The following is a 25,376-nucleotide window of genomic DNA, read 5'->3' as shown; positions in this document are numbered from 1 at the left end:
TTATGCTCCAACGACCGAGTTTTCGAGCAATTCATGTACAAAAAACGCTCCATATTTTGATGGCCAACGGCCTAGATAATATCTTCTCTTAAAGCTAAATTGTTTGGTTGTAATCAATTACCACCTCTTTTTAATTGCTTCTTTAACAAATGTTCTTACTCATTTTCCCACCTTCTTCTGAAGAAATTTCTTAATACTGGACTCTCTAGAGCTGTCCTAAATGCCTTCAAGTACACATTATCTGAACATAATAATTTCACAGTTCATTTATTGCTAAACATATTTCCGCCACGAGATTGACTTAATTACGGAATTGCGGTGTTCCTATTATGAAGATATTCCACCGAGTTACGGCGAAAAAAGTGTCTTAATTCTTCCAAATTAAAAAAAGCAAGAAACAAAATTTTCAATGCAAGACTCTGGTGGCTATATTTATTCAGTACTAATTTAGGAAAAAAAAAGCTTCAGAAGTTCCTGTTCTGATAACAGAGAACACGCATGTCTATGCGTGTACCTAGGGTAACAAATTCTGGAGATAGGGAAGGTAGTTTCATTTCACTTGCTAACTTTGTAGGAAGAATTTAATGTTTTCCGATTGAATGCATCCCGAAGCAGGTTTATAATCAGAATTCTGCTCCAAGATTTTCTTTTCCCAATTAATTCTTTCATCACCTTGTTTGTGCTCAGTAGAAAATTAAATGTTATCGAAATCGGCACTTCCCTGAATGGCTGTTTACTTTACGCTCTTATCTTCATTTGGAAGGATTATCATAAAAATAGAAACTGGCATCTTGAATCAGATAAATATAGACCCATTTTTCCTAATTTGCTTTGCTTCAAATCACATAACATTTGTATCGAAATATTTTTACTTTTTTACAGCTGGGAAGGCTTGGAAAATGGCGATGGAGGCTACGAGTCGCAGAATACTTCTTCTATTTGTTCTCACCTATATCAACCTGATGACAGTTGAGGGGAATCCGCCCCCGGAGAAGAAACCTCACATCATTCTGATAATGGCGGATGACCTGGTAAGTGTCAAAAACGCATAAGATGCTGCGTGTACCCAACTAATAGATGAACGGTAGCAGCTAGGATATTTAAGATAATATGTAATAGTGGACGTTGTATATATATATATATATATATATATATATATATATATAAAAGTCATGTATATACATATGTATAATAAGTTGTATATGTATATATTTTATATATAATTATAGATATATATCATACATAGTCGTGTATCTTATATATGTATGTATCACACAAGTCATACAAAGTCGTGAGTCTTCTGCCTTTGTATTTTTGTTTAGTTAAGTTTTTCGCCAGAATTTATGCATGCAAATGTGTCATCGCTGAAGAGGATTCATTTTCGGCGCATATTTATATCTACATATCTTTATTTAAATACCACACAATTACTTACATAAATTCTGGATCTATATTATTCTGCATTCATATACAGTTCATCTGAATTGTATATGGCATAGTTATCAAATCACATAACCTCGGAGACTACTGTTTACGACGAAAAAAAGAAAAGCGAAAACCTTAGGAATCGACTCGATAAATATTTCTTTTTGGTTAGTAATTATATAGCTTACTCGGAGCAATCCCATGGGAGATGTGAATTTTACACATTCAGGGAGGAGAGTATCCGGATTTTGGTTCATTACTTTTTGACTCTCAGAATCATCGTCATCCATATTTAATTCCTCAGACTCCTTTACTAAAGCCATCCATTTGTTTCTATTTTCAGAATATCCCTTTAATTTTAAGCGAGGTTGTCAAATTGTATGAACCTGGATTTGCATTCAGAATCGTTCGCTAATTAATTGAACATTCCACGCTGGCATGTTGGAAGGAAGGAAGTATATGGATAAAAAAAGAGACGTTTCAGGCGTGATATGGTGGAATATCATAATTAATCAAAAATTGGCAATTTTCCGGGATATAAAATTTATTGATGCGACCGGTTTCAATGTAACTACATCATCGTCAGGGGTAGATGATGATGACGATGTCATAGTTGACCCTGACGACGATGTAGTTACATTGAAACCGGTCGCATTATTAAACTTTATTTTGTAGAAAATTGCAAATTTTTAATTAATGAAGTATAGGGAATTGAAGAATAGTTTATTATAGTTAAGGATATTTGGTTGTGGTTTGTCATGAGAAGCAAAGAAATATATCGTTCCATCATTGTCAGTTTTGCCCATTCAAAACTTAGATAAAACGATTGGATGGTAATGATGATCATACATATATGTATATCTAAATTGACATTCAGGCATGGGCGTACAATCTATTCCTGGACATTATCTCACTTAAAAATGAATGAATGAATGACTCACCATAAGATTTTAAAATGACTTATGAAATCAGCAGCATATATATTTGCCAGCTCAATAGCAATCTCAAATCCCCCATAATCACGACTTTTGACGACGTGCATAAGTTTGTCAACCCAGCCTCAAGAAGGTGACAGTGTAATATTCAAATGTCATTTCACTCCTCAGGGATGGAACGACGTGAGTTACCACGGTTCTGATCAAATACCGACGCCAAACCTTGACTCTTTGGCATACGATGGAGTCATCCTCAACAACCACTACTCTCAGGCCCTGTGCACACCATCAAGATCAGCGCTGATGACTGGCAGGTACCCCATCCATACTGGTGAGTAGTGCGCGAATCTGACGATTCGTGGGCAGCGTACCGTGAAGCTTCTTCGACGTGCTTCGGCGCGGGTCTAATCAGGAATAATTTTACGCCAGAAATGGCATGCAATGCTTTCGTAGAATTATCACCATTTGAATTAGACTGGATTCACCAGCGAGAATGGTGAATTATTAGCTCATTAATATGTTGAATTATAGCTCATTCTCACTCCCATTGTAATTGCCTTCCAATGAAAAGCCCCGCCAAACAGTTTTATTTTTATTTTTTAGGACCCTAAAAGCCACCGCTAGGTTGTGTGGCAGGGGGTGAATGAACACATTACTAATGTTGACCCGAATATGATCCTACCGCGGTCGGAAAATGAAATTCTGATCCCTTATCGTTCGTGGTAAAAATAAAATCTTAAATCTATCTGTTCTATACTGAATCTCTCTGATTTCATTGAAATTATTTCCCCTACCGTAGTACGATGGGGGTATTAATACATTTCCAGCATCACTGCTAAAGAGACATCCTTCCAATTTATGGAAGAGTTTTAATCTGTCATTTAATCTTCACCCCGTGAGTGATTCCCAATCTAGCTGATCTAATATTTTACAATTCAAGCTCCCCTACGCTGTACGCGATCCAATTCGGCAATTCTAGCATATTCTAAATGAGGCATAACAAGCGAAAGATAACAATTCTCCTTGAATTTTTCATCGCATTTACTCAGTACTCTTCTAATAAATTCTAATTTTTTGTTAGCTTGCCCACATATTCCCAGTATGTGTTTCACCTGGGTGAAACACATACGGGAAACACGGGGTGGTGAGAGAAGGTAGCAGGAGAGGTCGTGAGTGAGGGTAGCAGAGATAGTATACATGTAGACCACAGACCTTCGTCGCCTGAAACAAATGCATAGCAGGTCACTGCTGGGAAAACAAATCTACTCTACTATTTACGATTATTATCGCAAAAATACGTAAGGAATAGAATGGATATTTCTAGCCGAACCCATGTAACTCGAAGGACAGCAACGGAACCAAAAACCAAAAGCTTCAATCGATTGAGTCACGAAATGGTAACATTTTCCGCGAACTGCTCGCGTTACTTTTCCTTGTCGTAACAGCTCATTAGATCCTCACGCCTGAAATGCGGATACGCACCGCGTGTAACCTCATCCTTCCCGGATATTTATCACGGCGGCACTTGCTCTGTCATTACGGCGGAGGTGTTCACGGCCGGCAATCACCCGTCAGTCAACGGCCGCGGTCGACTTCCCCGCCAGCGGGAAACGGTCGAAACGGCCACCACGCCCTTGGCATTGCGAGCGTCCCGAGTGAAAGTCATTGGTGGACAGGGCACCTTCACATTCCACGCGACCCGTGTCTAACGAGGGAGTAGAGATAATCCGCTCGAGGCGACGCCGGATATAGGCGTCTGTGGCCTGAGACTCTCGATCTAATTGAAATGCCAAAACAGTTAGAAGGTTGCCAAGTTCAGCGCGGAAGGTGACGCAAGTGTAGGAAACCCTTCTTCCCCCCCTCTCCTTATCTTACGTATTAATCCATTTCCTCCCTCAATTCAATCGGGATTGGTTTGGGCTCTTGAAACGGGAAATCATGTCATTCGACGGAGGTCTTTTGTAATACAGAACGAATTCATGCGAGATAAAATGGAAACTAAACCTGATTCTGATGTAAAATAAAGCTATGTAATTATTTCTGTTAGACATTCACTCCAAGACACGCTCCTTTAGCTCATCACTGGATTTTCAAATAAGTTTACATTAAATGATGATGGAAGAGCTCACCCAGTACTAAGCCCGCTGGCGTGTGAAATTCACACATCAGGGTAGGGTGGTCAGTTCCTTTCCCTGTGCCGGTTATGGTTTCCCAGGATGGTCTGGTACCCGACAAATCACATAGCTTGGATGGAGCTGCAGGTGCCCAGATAGGCTTGCCCGGGAACCGAACCCTGGCCCTCCGGTCAGTAGTCCAACCCCCTGGACTACCACGACCCGTGTGTGTATATATATATATATATATATATATATATATATATAAGGAAAAAAGATAGGAACACACATAGAAGACGAACACAGAAGTGGTGGGGAAGGCGGAATCAAGCAGATCACAAGTGGAAAAATATTTCATTTACCGGGACTTATACCACGCATCTTTCGACTTGCCGGGGCGATGCTCTAACCACTTAAAAATGTGAAAAAATAGTAGCTATCTCACTCGATATCACAAAACAGTAACACTTTCGAAAACAGTACCGGAGCCATTTTAAAAGAACCAACCCTTAAAAAACTGAATACATTGTGAATTTAAAGTTTAAATTGAAATTAATGGTATTGACCGTATACGAATAGAAAGAAGCACCATCTGCTCAAAGCCAAAACAGTGGCAGCAGGTTTTTAAGGTCATTTTGCAGCGATAAAAAATGAGGTTGACAAACCAGAAACAGTTGCTTCACCAAAATATATCGCTCAAATGAAAGGCAGGAATGGAGCCGGTTCTTAAACCGGCTTGTCGGCCGGAGAATATTTTTCCGTCAGCTAGCTCTGCTAAAAATTAATGTACGCAGGAAATTATTGATTATTTGTCGTGGCGTGCTGGAAATGTGTGCGGAATATCTTTTGAGAAAAATTAAAATGCCGTTCGTCTTTCTTCTATCGTGAGTGATAGGAACCTGTGGCCTGTTTTCTTCAATTTAGCTAAGCCTCTGTATACAGATAGTCAATCGCCCAAACGTCTTTATTGGCCAACTTGAGTTTCTTTAACCTATGGGGAGTTTACTTTTTGCTAAACATGCTTGTTTATCGTATTTCATTCTATAAATGTGTTCGTTCTACTTAATTTTATTTAAAATAAATATCTATTCGCACGTTTTTCTTTTGCATATTGTTCTCGTATTTTCAATTCTTTCTCTCTTATAAAGCTTCTCTGCTGATTTTAATCATTTGAATTTTTCATCTATGCAGTCTTTAATAAATCTTTAATCTAAAAGTTTAATGTGCCTGGTCCTGTATCTGGTACGTATCTCCTTATTGGTTAAGTTGTTATTTTATGACGTCTGAAATATTTAAATTATCAATATTGTGTTGGTAAGTCATTGTGATACCTTGTTTGTTTTTGACTTACTGCCAAACCACGTCATCAAAATTATTGGAGCTGATTTCGTATGATTATGGGTAATATTCTATTTATTTAACAAATTTAATACTTTAGCTATTTTGATTATTTTTCTTTATATTCTCATTGAATCATTTGACCATCGCCTGGACTTAAATGTTCTAAATTTTGATCAAATTTTGCTATACGCTTAAAGGCTCGCTCTTTTATTTTGCCCTTGCCTAAACATTAAGAGTGTCTAACAGTAAAGCTAGGTTTATGATGGCTCCAAAATCTAAACTCTGTTGCATGTCAATGCCCCATCTAACCCATCTAACTGTAAACAAATCCTCTAAAACCATTCTTGAAATCTTCATGCTTTTTCATTCCTTCCATTCCGTCCCTCATACCTATCCTTTCCCTTAAACCAACAATATTCTACCCGCAACTAGTATTCAACAAACCATTACCACTCAATATGCCCAGCCTACATTCTTCCTACCCCCTTTGTATTTCTTCCTAGATCCTTCTCTCCTCCCTTAACGTGCCTAGTAGGTCTTCGTTTGTTTTCCTCCTCGTCCAAGTTTTTCTCCACGCTAACCTCTCATAAGTCTCCAGTCTACGCTTATCATCTTGTCTCAACGATCATGGGTTCCTCACCATACAGTAATAGTACGTTCCATATTAAAATATTCACTTGGATTTCCTTCACATAGTTAGTCATGGTCCCCGTCATCGATATCCTCATCTTCTGGAAATTTTACAGCGTTATGATCATCCTTTCTCAACAGCGGATGCCTCCGCTGAAGTTACTTTCGCGGCATCTCTCGCAGTTCTATGAAACTTTCCTCTTTTTAAATGCTTCTTTTTCTACCCCAATTATTCTTTCAATTCCCATAATACTTTGATAACGTCTCTGCATATATGAAAGTATTTTTTTCGTTAAATGAAGAAAAGCTCCATATATACTAGGTATTACTTAATGCTGCATTTTAAATCCTGCATAATACTACGTTTATAGTAACCCCTTCACACTTAATAAAGAATTTATGGTCATTTATATACTCTCTAGCTCCCTTCATAGAGTTGAAAATTCGTATTATTTTCCTTCTTCGAATTTTTATTACCCAACACTGTTCACAATCTTGAGAGCAGAAATCAGAAAAATAAGGATACCAATATTACCCGTTGTGAATCGCTTTGGTCTGTTCAGTAAATTGGCATTTTTAGGTAACACTCATATTTAAAATTCAATTTCTGTATTATGAGCGTGCTAAACTCGAACAATACCAACGTAGTATATATGGCCATATTTGAACCACTGTATTTTTTTAAATGCTTAAAAATGATCTGAGCATACTTTCTGATGAAATTGTGAAGTTTTACAATGTATTGAACCAACCTTTAATGGTTATCGTATACATAAATGATTTTATTCTGAAATGATGAAGATTGTAAATGGAAAATTAAATTCGAGAACGAAGGAAAATTCTGTTTCGACGCAAAATTTTAGTCCATGCTTATATGAAAGTGTTTATTTAATCAACTATATTAATGCCATTTTTATGACAACATGCTATTTTCATCTATGCTACAGTGTCTACTGAATGAAATGGAATTTTAATTAGCAGTAGTTTATCGGCTTAAGGTAGGTTTAAGATGAACCTTGGCTTTACAGTACTCCTAAGCTCCAAATTAACGTTACATGAAATATCCTGAAAGTCCATATAACGTACAATAAAGCGTTCTTTAGCTATGCATTCTTTCTAACTCCCATAGTTTCATCTGTAGTGCCTGTTCTCTTTCTTCCTCTACCTGATTTTTCCCAGCATTCTTCCTTCTAACACTATCTTTCACACCCTTATTGTCTCGCAGCATCTCCTGCATCAACTTGTCCTGCCCACTTCGAAGTTCTCCCAAATACCGTCTCTCATTCCCTACCATGTCTACAACTTTATTGCTTGTTTGGAGAAAAATGCTAGCTGAAATATGCATCACATATGTAACTACTTTTCCATTTTAAACACGCTGGGACGAGTTATTTTACCAATTGCATTATTATTACTGTACACGATAGAGCGCAATACGAAAGTATATCCACCAACACTGCCACAGTTATTAGCCCAAAGGTTGGTTTGCTAGATAAGTGTAGACCTCATCTAATACTAAGCCCAACGGCGTGTGAAATTCACACATCAGGGTATTAAGGGGAGCCAGTGCTTTCCCTTTGGCTTCCCAGGGTGATCTGACCCCCAAAGGATCACCCATAGCTTATGTGAAGTTGTGGATGCCCTGAAGCATCACCCGAAATCGAACCTAGACCCTCTTGGACAGCGCTCTATTCACTGAACTCCCCACGTCTCCTCACAAGTTTATATTGGAAGGAAAAATTTCTCCTCCCCACTGCAAATTAAATTTGACTGAATAGCGTACAAAAACGCGTGCTAATTAAAGTCAGCTTTCCAACGCAGACATATGGACCTCCCCTCTTCCTTTCCAAGGGATGCAGCACCGCGTCATCTTGCCCTCGGAGCCTTGGGGTCTTCCACTGTCCGAGAGACTCCTCTCTCAGGACCTCAAGTCACTGGGCTACGCGACGCACATCGTTGGCAAGTGGCACCTCGGGTTCCACCGGAAAGAATACACGCCCACGTACAGAGGATTCGACTCTCATTACGGATTCTGGTCCGGATACCAAGATTACTATACTCACCAAGCTCAAGGAACGGTAAGAAATGGGACTATGAATTAGTACAATTCGTTTCGTTAGTGGTATAATCGTATCGTTTTTGGGATGAAATCAGTGAATGATTGAGTTAATACCTTGTTTCGGAAATTATATTTTCTCTTGGAACGGCAAAGGAAAAATAATGCAGGAAATTTTATAGACATCTTAGTCATACTTATGACACACTAAAGTTTTTTAAATAAATGGCATTAAGCTGAAATGTTTCTTTCAATTATACGTGTCAATAAACCTAATGATTAAATGGATTATTTTATTCTACCAAGTAATGCGTGCAAGTAAATTGCAATTTGAAACCAATTACTCTAATTTACCTGCCAACCGGGAGATATTCATTTAGTAGGCACCGTGGGCAATGACCATTATTTAAATTTTAGGGCCACCTTGAGAATTGAACATGCACCTCAGATGCTACAATTATTAGAGATTGTGGAGAAAATACATGATGGTAGCTAGATATTTTACATAAGACATTCTTGCCAACTTTGTACCACCCCTATTATTCATCATCACCATTTGAACCCGTTAGATTATCAATAAATATACTTTTAATTGAGTTCCGAAATTCAATTTATGAACTGTTAATATTATAGTTTATTTGTAAAAATGGCATGAATACTAGTTGTTAAGATGTCAAATTTGAAATCATATTTATACATTATTTTCGGCGTACAACCGAGATCTTGGTTAATTGAGCGTCGTATAAACATTGGTTACACAAATGTAACCACAAATTTAACAAATTGATATTTTCTGTATTGATTTGATATTTAATGTAATTGCTTCTCCTGGAGAGCTGAGGAAAATCTTATAGATCAGAAATAGGCAAAAAATATTTTCTCTTTGAAATAAACCACCATTATTGGAATTTAAAAAAAGTGAATTCATTGAAAGGCACTTTCACCGGAAAAGAAATGAGGAGTTTTGTTTTACATGGCATACATTTACATGGTAAAAAAGAATTGGAAAAATTCCTTAAATGTTCACCATAACACCGTTATGACCGTGACATCGGTAAAGCACAGCATTCGAATCTTCACTACGAAGCCAGCTTATTCCGTTATGATCTAGATACTATGTAAATTTATTTTAGAGATATGAGAACTAAAATTTAAAAATTTTCTCTAATAAAACCATTTGCCACCTTGCCCTTTCTTATCGCTCGTTCCATGAGTACTGTAGACTTCGTTTAAAAAATAAAAATGTGAAAAAATTGAATCTACAATCCTCAAAAACGGAAAGGTATCACTCTATTGTCTCGTTAATAATATGTATTCCCTTCGGCATAGAGAGATTCGACCTTTCGCGATGCAAAATTGTTAATTAAAACTTGAATCAATGTCAATATTTATCAAATATAATTTTAATAACTAATTTCAATATGATATTTCCGGCCTGTTATAACATTACGCACGCCCTGAACAAGTGACCATTGATTGAGAGTATTGATGTCGAGTATGTAAGCATCGACATAAGTAGACAAAACTTGTTGTCCCCGAGTTGTTTTTAAAACGATGTTAACTCTATTTCACGATTATCATCGTGTACAAAAATATTAATTATTTGGGATGTAAACTTTACAATATCGCAGAAACTAATGTTTTTAAGAATATAACAACTATTTGAAATTTTATTAGAGTAACGGTTTTTTTATTTTACACATTTAATGTTTACCTTCAACATAACCAAAATACGTTAGAGTTGCTGACTTTCTTGAACCACCTCACAGACGGTGAGACTCAAGCTAAATCCCTTATCTAATTATACTTTTAGACTGTGCTGGAGTATTTCTTCAACCAACTCTTCCCGATCCTGAAAATAGAGCCGTACCAAGGACTGGACATGAGGAGAGGGCTGGAAGTGGATAGCGCTACCATCGGGCTTTATTCCACGGATCTCTTCACAGATGAAGCTACGAGCATCATTAGCGCTCACGGTGGAAACCCAGAGAACTCGCAGAAGCCACTCTTCCTGTACGTGGCGTTCTCTGCACCGCATGCCGGGAACTCCGACGATCCTCTTCAGGCGCCAGGCGAGTCGATCGACAAATTCCAATACATCGCGGATCACGAGAGGAGAAAGTATGCAGGTAAATACGACCGAAGAACGACAAGGTTTATCGAAGTCTTATTTAGCTTTGAGCTGCTAATCAGCATAAAGTTTACACTAACCTTGATATAAATAAATAAATAAGCATATAAATAAATTTAATTTAGTAGCTGTGTCCATCCAAACACCTACCTTAACCGGTAGAGTACCTAATAATAAAATAATAAATAAATCACAAATTCATATAAATATATGTGGGTCACGGTAGTCCAGGGGTAGAGCTTTGGACCACTGACCGTAGGGCCCGGGTTCACTTCCCGGGAAAGCCTCTCTGGGCACCATCAGCTGAACGTAAGCTGTGTAATTTTACGGGTACCAGAGCTTCCTGGGACACCATAACCGGCACAGGGAAGGGAACCGACCCCCTACCCTGATGTGTGAATTTCACACGCCCTCGGGCTTGGTACTGGGTGAAACTATCACCTACAAAACCGACTTTCGGGTTGATTACTGTGATTATGGTTCATATATATATATATATATATATATATATATATATATATATATATATATATATATATATATATATATATATACTATATATTATTAGGCAATCTACCGGTTAAGGTAGGTTTTTCGATGGACACAGCTACTAAATAAAACATTTTGTGACTCCTAACAAAACACAAAATCCAGCATCCTATTCTATATAAGGTCCCTCTTCATCTCTGAGTACTTTCTTCATCCCGTCCAACATCCCTATCCTGTTACTTCCCTTTCCTCGTTTGCCTAACATCCTCCGCTCATTTACAGTCTTCAACATCCCCCTTCATCCACTTTCCTGCCTCCATAGGATTTCACCCAACAAACCCCTCTCTTCGCCCACCATATCAAGTACTTCCTCATTTGTTTTCTTCTCGGTCCATTTCACCTTCTCCATTCTTCTCCACACCCACATTTCAAAAGCCTCCAGTCTACGTCTGTCCTCTTGCTTCAATGACCACGTTTCCGCGCCGTACATAGCTACGCTGCATATCAAATTTTTTACGAGTCTTTTCTTAATCCATAGTTTTCGGTAATCTGCTACTGCATAATTCGATGGTCTCGTTTTATTTCTTAGAAAACAACTTTTAAAGAGTATCTGTTCGTTTTTTTCAATTCTTTTGTCACTATGCGGGGCAAAAGAATACCTAGAGTGGTATCTACATGTACATGCACTACGGTATCTAAATTATTTCTTAGTGCTCTAGAGGTAATGAGAAAGCACTAACCTTTTCACCAGATCAAGGTTGTAGTCCATTCGGAGGGGTTTATCACTTAGCTTGGTAATTTTTAATTGTGGAAACTATTCTTCAAATGACAATTGTTTCATCATAAACGATCAAGATTCATAGACGCCACCGCCACAAAGAAAGAAACTGCCCATGTATCACGAGGGCACTACACCAGGATTCCTATTTTATAAATAAATTTGAATATTTAAAACCAAACTTCGTAAAATATTTGTTCACATCATGTGCGTAATAGATTCGAAAAAACTTCAGAACAAATATAACCGAATAAACTCATTTCGAAATAGTCGTACGAGAAATAAATAAATGTCAGAGTTCAAGTAATTATTACCATTTTGGTTCATTATTAACAGGATATATAATGTACACGTACATATCTAATTCGACTTTGGCATTAAAGTTTCCACATAATTTACAGTTAATACTGATAGAAAAGATTTGGATAATAAATTATTTCATTTTTGAGATCAGAAACGATGAACTTCAATCGGTTTATGAAAAAATGCCATTTTAACTCAACATACACTCAATACATACCATAGTAAATTCTAATTATCTAGAAAAAGGAAGGTATGGTGGCCTAGTAGAGTAGTGCGCCCGATTATCGTTGACCTTGAACAAAACTATCAAACCTAATGGCTTTTCGGGTACCGGTTTGTTCAGGGAAGTGAGCACAGCAAAAGAGACTACCCAACTCCTTCCCCTATCTCCCATCTCTCCGCTGACTCTGATGAGTACATTTCACAGGCCATATGATTGATTGTTGGTAAATATGTCGATAAGAATGACTCTTAATGCGGTATCACGTGTACGAATCCAACGTACCGGTTTTATGAGCAAGTTGATACCCCAATGGTACCAATCTGACTATGCGAATTACTGACGCTGAGTTTGGCGTTTGCTTGCGGTCTCAAAAAATATTGACCACGTTAATGCATTCTTCCCCAGGAAGTGCTTCTAATTTTTAAGTATTACTTCACCTCCTCTTAACGCAAATCCACTGCATTCTCTTTCCAGCGATGGTCTCGAAGTTGGATGAAGCTGTAGGAAGGTTGGTTAAATCACTGGAGGACGCCGGGATGCTAGAAGACTCCATAATAGCCTTCCTATCGGACAATGGGGGACAGACCGAAGGCATTAATATGAACAAAGGATCCAACTACCCGCTCAAAGGGGTGAGTCCTCGTTATCACGAAGGGTACTCAACCGGTAGGTGTAATTTGAAGTCATCCCATTACATTTATGGTAACGCATTCTAACTGATCTGAAGTTAATCGGATTTCCAAATAGTGGGATAAGTGGTGAACTCGCGGTCCTCCATCGTTTATAGTAGGCCAATGGCAATCGCAAATATCTCGACGAACTCATCCCCTTACCGACAATCCTACCAAGCCTGAAAGACCCGTCTGGTGGCTCAAATGAACTCCTCTCTCGATTGCCTTAGCTAATCATAAGTTACAATGTAAAACAATTTTGTATGAAAGAATGTAATTTTTTTGTTAAATGAGAGCATAACTGAATAATATTACTACTTTTTTAATAATATTAATGTCGTTTTTCGACTACTCTTTAAGGTATAGAGTCCTATGAATGTTATAAGAAGTTTAAAAGGAACATATTATGTTGAAAATTTGCGATGAGAGTAAAAAAGAAACTTTGCACTTCCCCCCGTTATTGTGGAAGTGAAATACTATTTTTAATTTGATTAGAATATTTAAAAAAAGGTATGCACCATAATTGATTCACCGTGAAATTCGTTCCTGATTATTGAAGAAAATTCCTAACTTATTTTAAAACATAAACCACTGTAAAATATTCCATAGGCTAGTTAGGAATCGTGTTGGTGTGGCGATTGCTCAATTGGCACTGGCTCTCCACCCCATTGGCCCGGGTTCGAATCCTGGAGAAGTGAGTTTTTTCAGAGGTAACCCAATTCCTACATCAGGGCCATTTGGAGAAAATGGGGAACTTCGAATAAATAGTGAACGCCGGAGATGGGACGTTTAACCGCGAAGCCCTTTCGTAACGGTGTAACTCCTCGGCGCCTTTCGTTAACTGAGTAGGCTAATACCTACGCTCGATCTTTCCGTCCCCTATTCCCTGAAAATCTTACCTACACCGAATTTACCACTCATTACCAATGGTGTAATTATTTCAGCTTTTGGTCACCAAATCCTATTTACTATGGAAGCCCTTTCAATAGTGTTCAGATATTACTGTTTATGGAGTTGTTGAGATTTTTTTCTCTATCCCTTTCTCTCTCTTATTACACCACAGGAAAAAATTTCACCGTGGGAGGGGGGAGTTAGAACCAATGCTTTTGTATGGAGTCCAAGGATCAAGAGCCCAGGACGAATCTCGAACCAACTGATGCACATATCTGATTGGATGCCCACGCTCTTCTCTGCAGCAGGTAAGTTGATGGTACTGAACAGTTCAGAGTGAATTAATAATGCCACGGAGATCATAAAACGTACATTGTTAAATTCCGGAATGATATATTCGACATGTTTGTAATTACTGTTGACTGCTCGAATGCACAAAAATTTCTCCCAACGACATATTAAGCAAGAAAATGGAAGGTGAAGGCAGCTATGATTGTGACAACAAAAGAAACAGATAATTTACTCATTGACCGCGAGTATTTTCCTTATTATAAAGGTCCTATAATGCATGGGTACATTGTAATTATTCTATCAATTAGGAAAAGGCTGAGTCATTAGACTTATACCAATAGGTTATGCGGTGTATAATTTGAAATTTTCACTTATGATGTAAACACGTTTCTCGATTTAGGTGAACGTTTTTAAATACCCTTTGCCCCATCCTCTTTTGGGTCACGACAAAACAAAAAAATCCTCCATTTAGGTTATCCCAGAAAACTATTTTTTTACCATGATGTTCCATGTTGATGTGTTCTGGTATACTTCTATCGCTTGTCTCATTCAGATATTGATTCACTCTTCTGTTCTGCCGGCAATTTTTGTCTCACTTTCTCTTCGTCCGAGTTCATCCACGACATTCTTTGGCAATGCCATCTTCTGAAACTTCTTTTGGAATTTCAGACTTACATTATATATCTGCTCCGTTTCGACTATCATCTACGCTCTGAATGTGAGGAATAAAGAATGAACTTCATCTCCGGCATTTATTCATGAACGTGTTATTAAATTCCACACAACGTGTTATATGCCATTAATAATAAGTCAGTTAATAGTTAATTGTGAATTTGAGAGAAATTAAAAGGGCAAAGAACACAGGAGTAAATAACTATCCCTACGAAGAGCACTGAGAACACTCGGATCTCGGGAAGTCCTATTAGAATAAATTGTTTGTAACATAAACGATGCCTTTCGACCATCAGAGAAATGTCAAATTCCGGATTTTTTATTTCGTTTATAAAAATCGGAAAAGGTTCTCGTTCCTGGGGATTGAAACCTCACCCTAGAAAAAAATATCTTTATTACAATGATTACCAATTACGACATAAGGCCTAATGCTAACCCATTTCTCGCTTGAAGTCTAGATGATTATGAAATGATTAGGAAAATGTTAATCGTTCTATTCGATTTTTCAAGCCTTTAGCGATCACAATAAAATTATTGTAAAATTAGGAAATAAATAGATCGTTCACAAGTTCTAAGCGCAGTAATTTCGTCAAATAATGGATATGACTCATAAAATCTTAAGAAGATATGTATCCCCATTACTTGGTTCGAATTTTAATTAAGGACGACGTTCCTAGTAATAAGAATGGCTCCAGGGTCTGGGAAGAAATATGCGAATATAAATTGAAGATAAGCCTCAGAACGATGCCAGTAAACGTTTAAAGAATAGTCGACATTTAGTTCGAGGAGCTCGTTCGCAAACTGGACTTCAGTTTCAGAATTACCCAAGAAAAAAGATTATGAGGAATGAATTCAAGGGAGTGGGGATTTATTCAATAGGATTGGGATGATCCACGCCAGACATCACGGCGATCCATTTTTAGTACATGACTCAGCAGTTGATAGTCCATGGGTTATAAATTTCAGATTACTGAGGGATGATGGAAATAATATTGAGGATGAAACTCTAGAGATAGGAAGAGCATCGCCGATGAAAAGACATTTAAGAGCTTAAGGGTCGCTTGCCAGTTGAGACCGTTTGATTACCTCCAGTGTCGGAGATATCTTTGCGTTAGACCTTCGACAAATCTGGAATCGTCACGATACGAAAACACATGCACGGATAGGGATTCAAAAATAGCTGCTTTATGTGAAATATACTAAGAAACACCGAATGAGGAGCGGTTAGGCATCTATTTTAATTCTAGAGTGGATTGAAATACACTTTTTGATTTTCATTACGATAAGAGGCAGCACCATTGAAGCATTGCTAAAAAAGAGGTTTGGAAAGAACCTTTAGTCGGGCATTATCCATTTATGCACAGCCACAATGCTTTACAATAATTTGTAGTGACTGATGGTCTGTCCAGTTCCTCTGTTACTTTATTTTCCTTATTTGAATTTGTACTGCTCTTTCTTATTCTTTCTACAAACTGATTTTCACTATTTGTCACCACATAAATTGCGTCCATCATGAAGCAATTACTCCATGCATACGGCGTGGCAACTCTATGTATTTGATGTAGAATGATACGCTTAGAATGGAGAGATGTGGATGTGGAGAAGGATAGAAAAGGAAAGGAAAGCAAGCAAGAAGTAATTGGCGTGGTGAAAGGGAAGTGAATATTTCTGAGAGATCCAAATGTGGCAGGAAAGTTTAATTCAGAGAATTTTAACTGGCGACGGAATGTTGAAGATTTTAATAGACTGGATGACGTGGGCAAGCGAGGAAGGGGTGGGAATGGGACAGACATGCTGGACAAAAATAAAGGGAGGAAGAAACAATGCGGAATCGAAGAAGAGTTAATTGTAGCGTCGGATGTCAGATTGTGTTTTGCTAGGCTTAGAAATAAAGGGGTTTTAAATGTTTGTCCATTCAAAACCTATGATTAAAATATGGACTCAATATACAGCAGTCGTCTCCACCGATTTGTTTCGAAAATTTTATCTAATAATGAAGAGACAAAAGTGAAAGTATAAGGAAAAATTGTAAGCAATGCAATAGTAGGTTAGAAACGCAAAATGTCGCAGAAAGCACGACGCGTAAGAGGGAAACACGTGGGTAATGCATCGGACATATATAATACGAGGGTCATCCGGAAAGTAGTACCCGTTCGTGAAATAAAGACACAAAAGTAAATATTAACAAACATAAAAAATTTTATTTGAAAGAGGATACTTTAAACTACTTCTCAACATAATCTCCAAGCAAATTAAGGCATTTGTCATAACGTGTGACAAGTTTCTGTATTCCTGCTGCATAGTCCTTCGCCGCCAGCTCATTGAGATACGCGAGGGACCCATCTTGCACAAATTTTTGCATAATGCAGATGGTGTTTAACAATTTCATGAACAATTGTTCGAGAAACATTGGGAAAATGCTCACAGATGTCATCAATTGTGACGCGCCGATCGTTCCTCACGAATTCGTCAACTGAGCTCACCAGTTGGTCTGTAATGACAGACGGTCTCCCCGAACGCTCATCGTCGTGTGTGTTCCCCCTCCCCATGTTGAAGTTGCGACACCACCGCCGAACAGACGACTCGTCCATTACATTGTCTCCATACACCTCCTTTAATTGGCGATGAATATCACATGGGCGAACGTTTCTTGCATTGAGGAATTTAATCACTGCCCTCACTTCACAACTGGCGGCGTTCTCAATTTTTTTAAACATTGTAAACAATCACAGAAACAACACAGGCAATGCTAGCGTCACGCAACTTGGCTCAGAGAAGGCAGACAAGCCACTGAAGCTATCTGACCTCGTCCAGCGGCTACTCGCGTCGTCAGCACTTCATGCGGCACGAACGGGTACTACTTTCCGGATGACCCTCGTATAAAGCGTGGTTTGTCCTATTATACAAGTACCTGAATTCAAAAATGCAATATTAAAATAGCTGCTAAGGTCTGTTTTGGAGATAGAGATTTAATAAATTATAGTTAGCCATAATATTATCAAAAAACAATGGCTGAATTAGTAATATTCCGTAATATTCTTTCCGGAAGTGATATACTGTAGTTATGAAAAATAAATCACCATCGTAGGGGAAGACAAATTTGGAGCGGTATTTTTTGTCTGTTTTGTTTATTGCAAATATAATATCGGCGTTTTATTCGAGATTTCCTATTTATATGGAAGGGATATAAGGAAATGCTCATTAACTTAAATGTCTCAAGTTGAACACTAATCATAATATATTATTTATTTTGAGAAACTAAGCCCTGAAGCACTAAAAATAAGAGAAATTAAGAGAATAGTTAATGAAATTTGGCTTTTTCTCTCTCTCTATACCTCTCTCTATATCTCTCTCAAGTTTTAATGAACTGTTCATTATTGCCTTTTATTACATGTAATATGGACTTCATTGAACTTTTTATCTACAAAACAGACTTATAATTTCGCTATAAAGGAGCCATAGTACCGTACCGGATAGACGTAGATAAAATGGGACGGTCTTAAGTACCTAGATAGGTTAAAACTTCAACAAAGTTTACAACAAAATGTATGTTATAAATACCGAAATAAGGCTTATTCTCTTTTTAATTACTGCTAGAGAGTTGGAACCTGTGAAATGTCGTGCTTCGCACAAGATCGATCCCGGTGGCGGCGGTGTAATGTCCTCACCTGCCCAACCAGAGGTCGTGGGCACGATTCACTCCGAGGTGGTTTTTATCTCCACCTTGGGCTTGGGTTTATGTAATTGGAAAATTGCTATATCGTTGTTCAAAGTCCAACGTAAAGGCCGAAGTGCTCTTTTCGGACTAATGGAATACAAATAAAATAAATAAATAGACACTATGTTCATTGAGCAATATTTTGTAATAAATATCTCGGTATCGAAATATTGTTCGGTTGTTCCATGCTGAATATCTTCATCCAATCATTATTCTATTAGTTATGTCTCCCCGGTGTTTGAATGTATACCGAAGGTGGTGACCAACAAACGCTGAGGGCCGCGTCCCGACCGAGGCTGGACGGCTATGACATGAGCGGCGTTATCTTCGACACCGTTGTCGCCACCACTCCCCTCCGCCCTCCCGCCCACGAGTACCAGCCCAGGAGCGAGGTGCTCATCAACATAGATGATTTGGACGGCTACGCGGCTATCCGCATCGGAAACTACAAGCTGGTGGACGGTAAGAGAGGATCAGGAAGGATTTTTGGGGTCATCCTTGTCATGCTCAAGGCTTTAGTGAATATTGAAATATTCAGTGTGCATCGTAAAATGCATCATTTAAGGAAGGAGTTGGAAAGGTTTTTAAAAATTTTCACGAGAATTTGCGAATAAACATCGTTCTTTTTCACTCAAATAAAATCGTTGAACTTTTTCTGAAATTTTCATTAATTGATTTGGGATAACTGATGAACAAAAAATAGCTTGTGGTGATGTGTTCTTCAATAAATAAGGAGTAGGGAAGTAATTTTAAATGAGCAACATATTGGAGAAGCCACTTTCGCAAATTTATTTCTAGAAACTTCCATATCTTAATATTTCTAATACTTTGGCTTATGTCAACCAGGGTTTGTTGCTCGCTTGATCATTTTTAGAGTGAAGCCTTTATATTAGGCATCTATCTTTTATTTGAGAGGAGAATAGCTGTTTAAATTTTAAACTGTGCCATCTAGGCACTGTTTAAAATTTCGAAGACTTAAGGTGAGGCCTAAAGTCTCCGAAGCCCAGGCCGGCCAGGCTAAAAAATATTTTTCATCAATCCGCATTTCATAATTAAAATCTTGAAGGTACAAATAAAGAACCATCACATATATTTATAACACAAGCTCCTCACTGAGTGATGGTGTCATGTTAAAAATACTATCAAGGAAGGTAACGGGAAACCGCCTCAATCACTTCTCGCTAGAGTTTCATGATGAATATGGTAGAGAAAATCAGTCCTTGCAACTATGGGGCTCAACCCAAACTCGAGTTCGGTTCTATCGTGCCAGACAACAGGGGAGGTAAGGCTTCTGCGGTCGTCATCTCAGTGAAATCTTTACAAAGCGTAAGCTAGAGTAGCAAATTAGAAGACGCAGAAGAAGATCAAATAAGTTGGAATAAGGACATGCAATGTTAGGACGATATTGAGGACCTAAAAATTAGAGATACATGTAAATAGAGAGATACTGGGAGAAAATACATATGTTTTAGGTCTGTGCGAGGTAAGATGGAAGGATAACGGGGGTTATGGCAATTATAGTTATAGAGCATTGTACAGCAAAAGGGACGAGAGCCAGCAAAGAGTTGCAATAATATTGAATATAAAGGTAGGAAGAAGCGTAATAAACGTAGATATAGTGAATGATGAATTTTATTTGTAGAAGTATAAGCATAACTATCGAACTTGGTCATTGTTTAGGTATACATACCACCAAGCAATCATAAGGAGGAAGAAGTCGATAGAGTATACGTTCAGTTAGAGGACATAATCGCGGTTGCTCTTGGGGGAAATATTTGATGGTTATGGGGAACTGGAATGTGACGGTAGGCGAAGGAAGGGATGGTAGTGAGGTAGGGGAATAAGTAAGAAAAAAAATGATAGAACGCAGGGAGAAAGCCATTGAGTTCTGCAGAAGACATGGATAAATCGTCACCAACACACGGTTTAAACATAAAAAAAGACGTAGCTTTCAGGAAAATGCAAGATAGGAGGGATTCAAGAAGGTATCAGCTGGACTATATAATGGTTAAGCAAAGATTTAGAAACAATTCACAGAGTTTCCCAGGAGCGTATGCGGACTCAGACCACAGTTTAGTAGCTAGATGAAGTGTAGTGTCTGATTCAAAAAGATAAAGCAAGGGAGGCGATTTAGAGAGTAGAATGTAGAAGCACTAATCGTATCAAAAAAGGAGTACCGGTATGCTATTGTCCGCATTATAAGTGTAAAAACAGAGATGGGTACTATAGAGTAAAAGTGGGAATATATCAGAAAAGGGATATCAAGGAATGTCAACGAAACGGTAGGAACTGTAAATAGGAAAATAGCTAGGAAAACATGGATTACGGACGAGATGATTAGAAAGATAGATGAGAGAAGGAAACTGAAGAATGTATATAAATGCTAGTTGGAAAAAAAGGAAGTATAAAGAGTGAAATAATAAATTGAGATGAGTAGCAAATAGAGCAAAAGAAGCGTGGTGGAAGACGCTGTGCAGGGATAAGAACAGTTAAGGAGGAAGGGCAAAATTGGTGCGGAAGGTTTAAACACTGTCAGGAAGAAAATACTAGTTGAGCCGGGAAAGATCCAAGGAAGATGAAAGGAATATATAGAAGAAATGTATCGTAAAGAAATTAGGTCAGCAAGAGTAGACATAGAAAAGAGAATATGACGTGGATGAGGATAGTTTAAGTCCAAGCCTACTCGATGGTGAGATAGTAAGGGCATTGAGGGAATTGAAATCTAATAAGGTCGTGGGGGTAGACAAAATTCCTGCGAAACTATTTAAAGGTTTACGAGAAAGTGGGATTAAGATTTTTTGTGGACATATCAATAGGATTTATGAGCCAGGAATTGGGCCAGAAGACTTCGTCAAATCATTCTTAGTTCCTTTCCATCAAATGGAAAGGCAGCAATATGTGGTTTTTAGGATCATCAACAAGAGGATGGGCATCAGGGAAAATTATTACTTGGGAGATGATCAGTTTGGGTTCCAAAAGGGGAAAGACTCACGTGATTGCATTGCAGTAACGACATTACTAACGAAAAGGAATTTAGAATAAAATCAGGTTGTATTTGTTTGTTGAATAGATTTCAAAAAGGCGTTCATAGAGTAAATTGAGTAGAATTAATGAATATTTAGCAGAAAACAGGAGTAGATTGGTGGGATTGGGCACTGATCCGCTACGTGTACACGTCATAGACTGGTCATGTGCGAGTGGCGAATAGAGAGTCAAGATGGCCAGTGTTAGGAAAAGGGTTAAGGCCGGAGTCTCCATGATCACCTCTGATGTTCGATGTATCCGTGCCTGTATACGTATAGTATGTGGAGGAAATGGTTAAAGAGGTATGGGGATGGCTAGAGATAGGAATGAGAGTCTTCGGGGAATTTGTAAAATCAGTTAGGTTTGCTGATGAGTAAGCTCTAGTTTGTCAGTCAGCCAAGGAGTTGCAAGCATAGCTGAGTGGATTGGAAATTCAGTGGGATATGTATGGGATGAGTACAATAAAATTAAAAAATAATAAAAATTTGTAAATAAAACAACAGTTTTTTTCGTATTCAAGAAAGAGAGGCTAAGTTTAAAGTAATCGGGCAAAAACTGGAGCGAAGTGTTTTGGACCAAAATAGGAAAAGTAGTAGAGGCATAGGAAGAAGGATTGCGTTCGGAAAAGATGCTTTCAGTGGGAGAGAATTAGTAACATCGATTTCGAGTAAGGGTGGATTGAGGAAAAATGGGTGCGGAGCATTTTGAATGGCGTTGGTGTGTTGAAGACTGTGATTGGAGAGAAGTGAGGGAGGGGCAGGAGGAAGATAAGAATGTTGGACGGAATGGAGGAATTAGGTGGAACTGAAGAGGGATATATTATAACTTTGGATGCCGGGTTGTGTTTTGTTAATAGAGGAAACGGTTTATATTCTATCGTTTCAGGCAAGTATTTAATATCCATACTAAAAAGAAAGACTCGTACTTTTCCACAGATTTTTTAAATTTAAATTTAAATTTAAAATCTGTGGAAAAGTACGAGTCTTTCTTTTTAGTATGGAGGCAAGGGTTCGTTACTATACCGTTTGATCACTTGTGTCCATCCATAATCTACCCTAAGGGGCCTTTTGTGCTGAGTGAATATAGATAGATAAATATCTCGTGGATACACGATATACTCGTATCAGTAGATATCTTTCGTTAAAGTCTCCTAAAGGTTACAATGTCATTATTTTAAGTTAAAAGTTAAATCCCAAGATCCCCGTGTATGCAGTACTTCCATACTTCTCTGTCATAGGTACGACGGCATTTGGCATGCAGGACCACTGGGTTGGCGATTCCGGAAGGGATGACAAAGGCATACCGGCGTACAGCGTGTCCACATTGACAGCGAGCATGGCGGGCCAGGCACTACAACGGCGATCGCCGACGGCCCTCGATGAACAGAACGTTCTGCGTCTACGCGGCCTCGCCACCGTGGACTGCCACAGCCAATGGCCACCTAAGGACTACGCCGTACCCAAAATATTCCCCCCATGCCTGCCCCTCCTGAAAGCGTGCCTCTTTGACGTGGCCCACGACCCGTGCGAGATGAGAAACCTCTGCCTCACGCTGCCCGACGTAGCCGTGAGTCTCCGGGGGAGACTGGAGAAGCTCAGGGTCACGGCGGTCCCCCCGAACAACAGGAAGAGTGACCCCAGGGCCGACCCCAAGCGTTGGAACGGCGTGTGGACCAACTGGAACGATTACCTCCGGCCTTCCTCCGGGTGAAAACTGTTACATTTCAGAGGTTTCCCTTCCCGTCTTTCTATAGTACCATCGCCTCAACTTGGTGGCCAAAAGTGCTTGGGTCTGTTCGGATGCTCTTCAGAGTTGTCAGTTGGTTCTTGAGTTTTTGGGCGCCCAGAGGATTGAAAGTGTGATTTGGGGGACTTCTAATTCACTACTGAACGGAGGATCTATGCACCACCAATGTTCCCCCTCCCCAAAATCCTGGAAAACGACCAGCAATAGCAATTTTTTGCTGTAGGCGCTTGGATTTCCAAACAATTGACGTTTTTTTATTCGAGGATTATATTGCATTCAATGGAAAACCTCGTTTGGGTTGAAGAAAAGTTCACTCAGAGCATTAAAAATCTCATCACGATTTTTGTCTCCATTGAGTTTGAGCCAATAATTAGAGCAAGGAATGAACAATCGGATTTATAATTTAGGAATCACTGGCGTGATATGGTCCATTTATGGGAGTACGTCGTTGTCAGCTGAAAGAAGAGTATGTGATAAGAATCATTCGGATCCCAAGTTTTATCAACAAGGTGCGCCTTAAATGTTTGAGGAACAGTCCTTGAATATACGATACCGACCACGGTAAACGAAGTATTTGGGCGATGCAATTTTTCTCTAGCTAAAAAAATCGCACACGTTCAAACATCACTAGTTTACCACCGCAGCGTCGAGCATTTTAATTAAATGTTCGACAAAGTTTACTTGGAGACAATATATTAAAATGAAGGAAGAACTTGGCACAGAACGAAAAATCTGCATTAGTAGCTGATTGTAATGCCTTAATTTGTTTTTATTCTCTATGAAATTGTGGCAGTACTCATTAATAAAATTACTGTTACCTTTCCATTGCAAATACTGTTTAAATAATTCACTCTGTGCAGCCTTATTGTCTCTGTGGAAATTCTAGTCTGTTTTATTTTCATTATTAATGACATTAATTGAACATAATTATTTAATGAACAGTGTTGGTATGCAAATATTATTACCATTGTCCACATAGTGTGGAAATTGAGTTAATAAAAAACTACTGTAGCACATCCCAAAGAAAAATGTAAATAAAGGTGATATTATAAATACAGTAAAATTATTATGCATTGTTTGGATCTGGATGAATTGCTCTTTGAAGCGGAAAAGGAAACTAGGTAACCAAGGAAACCTGAATTGATAATAATATTACCCGAAACATATTATGTGTGTGTACTGCTTTTGGAGAATCTTATTAATTGAATGTAATTTGGCTACCCAAGATATTTGAACTCTTCTTTGATCTCCACAGTTAAAAGCAAAGAGTGTACATTTTGCCTTACATGTGCTGATTATTTTCAAGGTAAAGGACGAAAGTTCGTTGCTCGACGGTACCCATTCAAGTACATGATTTAACAAGTGAGACATCTGTAAGGAGAATATTCAACATTTAAAAAAAAATTAATTATTCTAGCGCCATTTTATGTGGATTGAATAAATTATTTTTAAAACAGGGTCCGCTTAAATGACAATAATCACCATCAAATATAAGTCTACGGTTAGTTCGCGATAGCTTTGAAACGAAATATTCTTGTCCATGGGACCAGTTTGAAATTTTCCTGGGTGAGAGTTTGTCCTTAGATTAATTGTTGGGTGGGAATTCACAAACAACTAGAGAAATCTAAGATTTTTTACATTAGAAACCTTCGATGTAAAAGTGCATAAACTTGTATTTGGCTCCTTGGAGAGATGAATGGATAACAATTTAAAACATTTAGGAGCGATAGGTTTTTAAGGAGAATTTGAACATTTTTATTAAATAAAATGCATGATTTATTGTGCCATTTCCACATAAAAAAGTGGTGCCGTAAAATATTTTAAGTTCGGTGGCATGACGACATGGAAAGAATTAATATCAACAAAAGTTGACACATGCCACATTTTGGCCTACGTTTGACCACATGAAAGATCATTATTTCTGCAATAAAGCAATCG

General features: G+C 38.3%; 1 protein-coding gene across 1 annotated transcript; it reads left to right on the top strand.

Moving 5' to 3' along the window:
• The first annotated feature begins 899 nt into the window (after positions 1 to 899).
• On the top strand, positions 900 to 23,402 carry LOC139685957 (arylsulfatase B-like). The gene is made up of 8 exons (XM_071583092.1): positions 900 to 1,031; positions 2,532 to 2,691; positions 8,297 to 8,523; positions 10,327 to 10,630; positions 12,900 to 13,057; positions 14,160 to 14,295; positions 18,924 to 19,130; positions 22,930 to 23,402. The coding sequence occupies exons 1-8, from the start codon at positions 900 to 902 to the stop codon at positions 23,400 to 23,402; spliced, it is 1,797 nt and encodes a 598-aa protein (XP_071439193.1).
• Positions 23,403 to 25,376: the final 1,974 nt, after the last annotated feature.

This window comes from Hetaerina americana, unplaced genomic scaffold, assembly GCF_022747635.1.
Source record: "Hetaerina americana unplaced genomic scaffold, ioHetAmer1.1.p SCAF_122, whole genome shotgun sequence".
Classification (NCBI taxonomy): domain Eukaryota; kingdom Metazoa; phylum Arthropoda; class Insecta; order Odonata; family Calopterygidae; genus Hetaerina; species Hetaerina americana.
This window is presented reverse-complemented; position numbering and strand designations above follow the sequence as displayed.

What these genes read in the sequence shown, in the direction of transcription:
- LOC139685957 (XM_071583092.1), top strand. Translation starts at nt 900, where the DNA reads ATGGCGATGGAGGCTACGAGTCGCAGAATACTTCTTCTATTTGTTCTC. An exon ending in CTCACCAAGCTCAAGGAACG is followed by an intron (nt 8,524 to 10,326) that starts GTAAGAAATGGG and finishes ACTGTGCTGGAG; the next exon opens with TATTTCTTCAACCAACTCTT. An exon ending in CACGCTCTTCTCTGCAGCAG is followed by an intron (nt 14,296 to 18,923) that starts GTAAGTTGATGG and finishes TGTATACCGAAG; the next exon opens with GTGGTGACCAACAAACGCTG.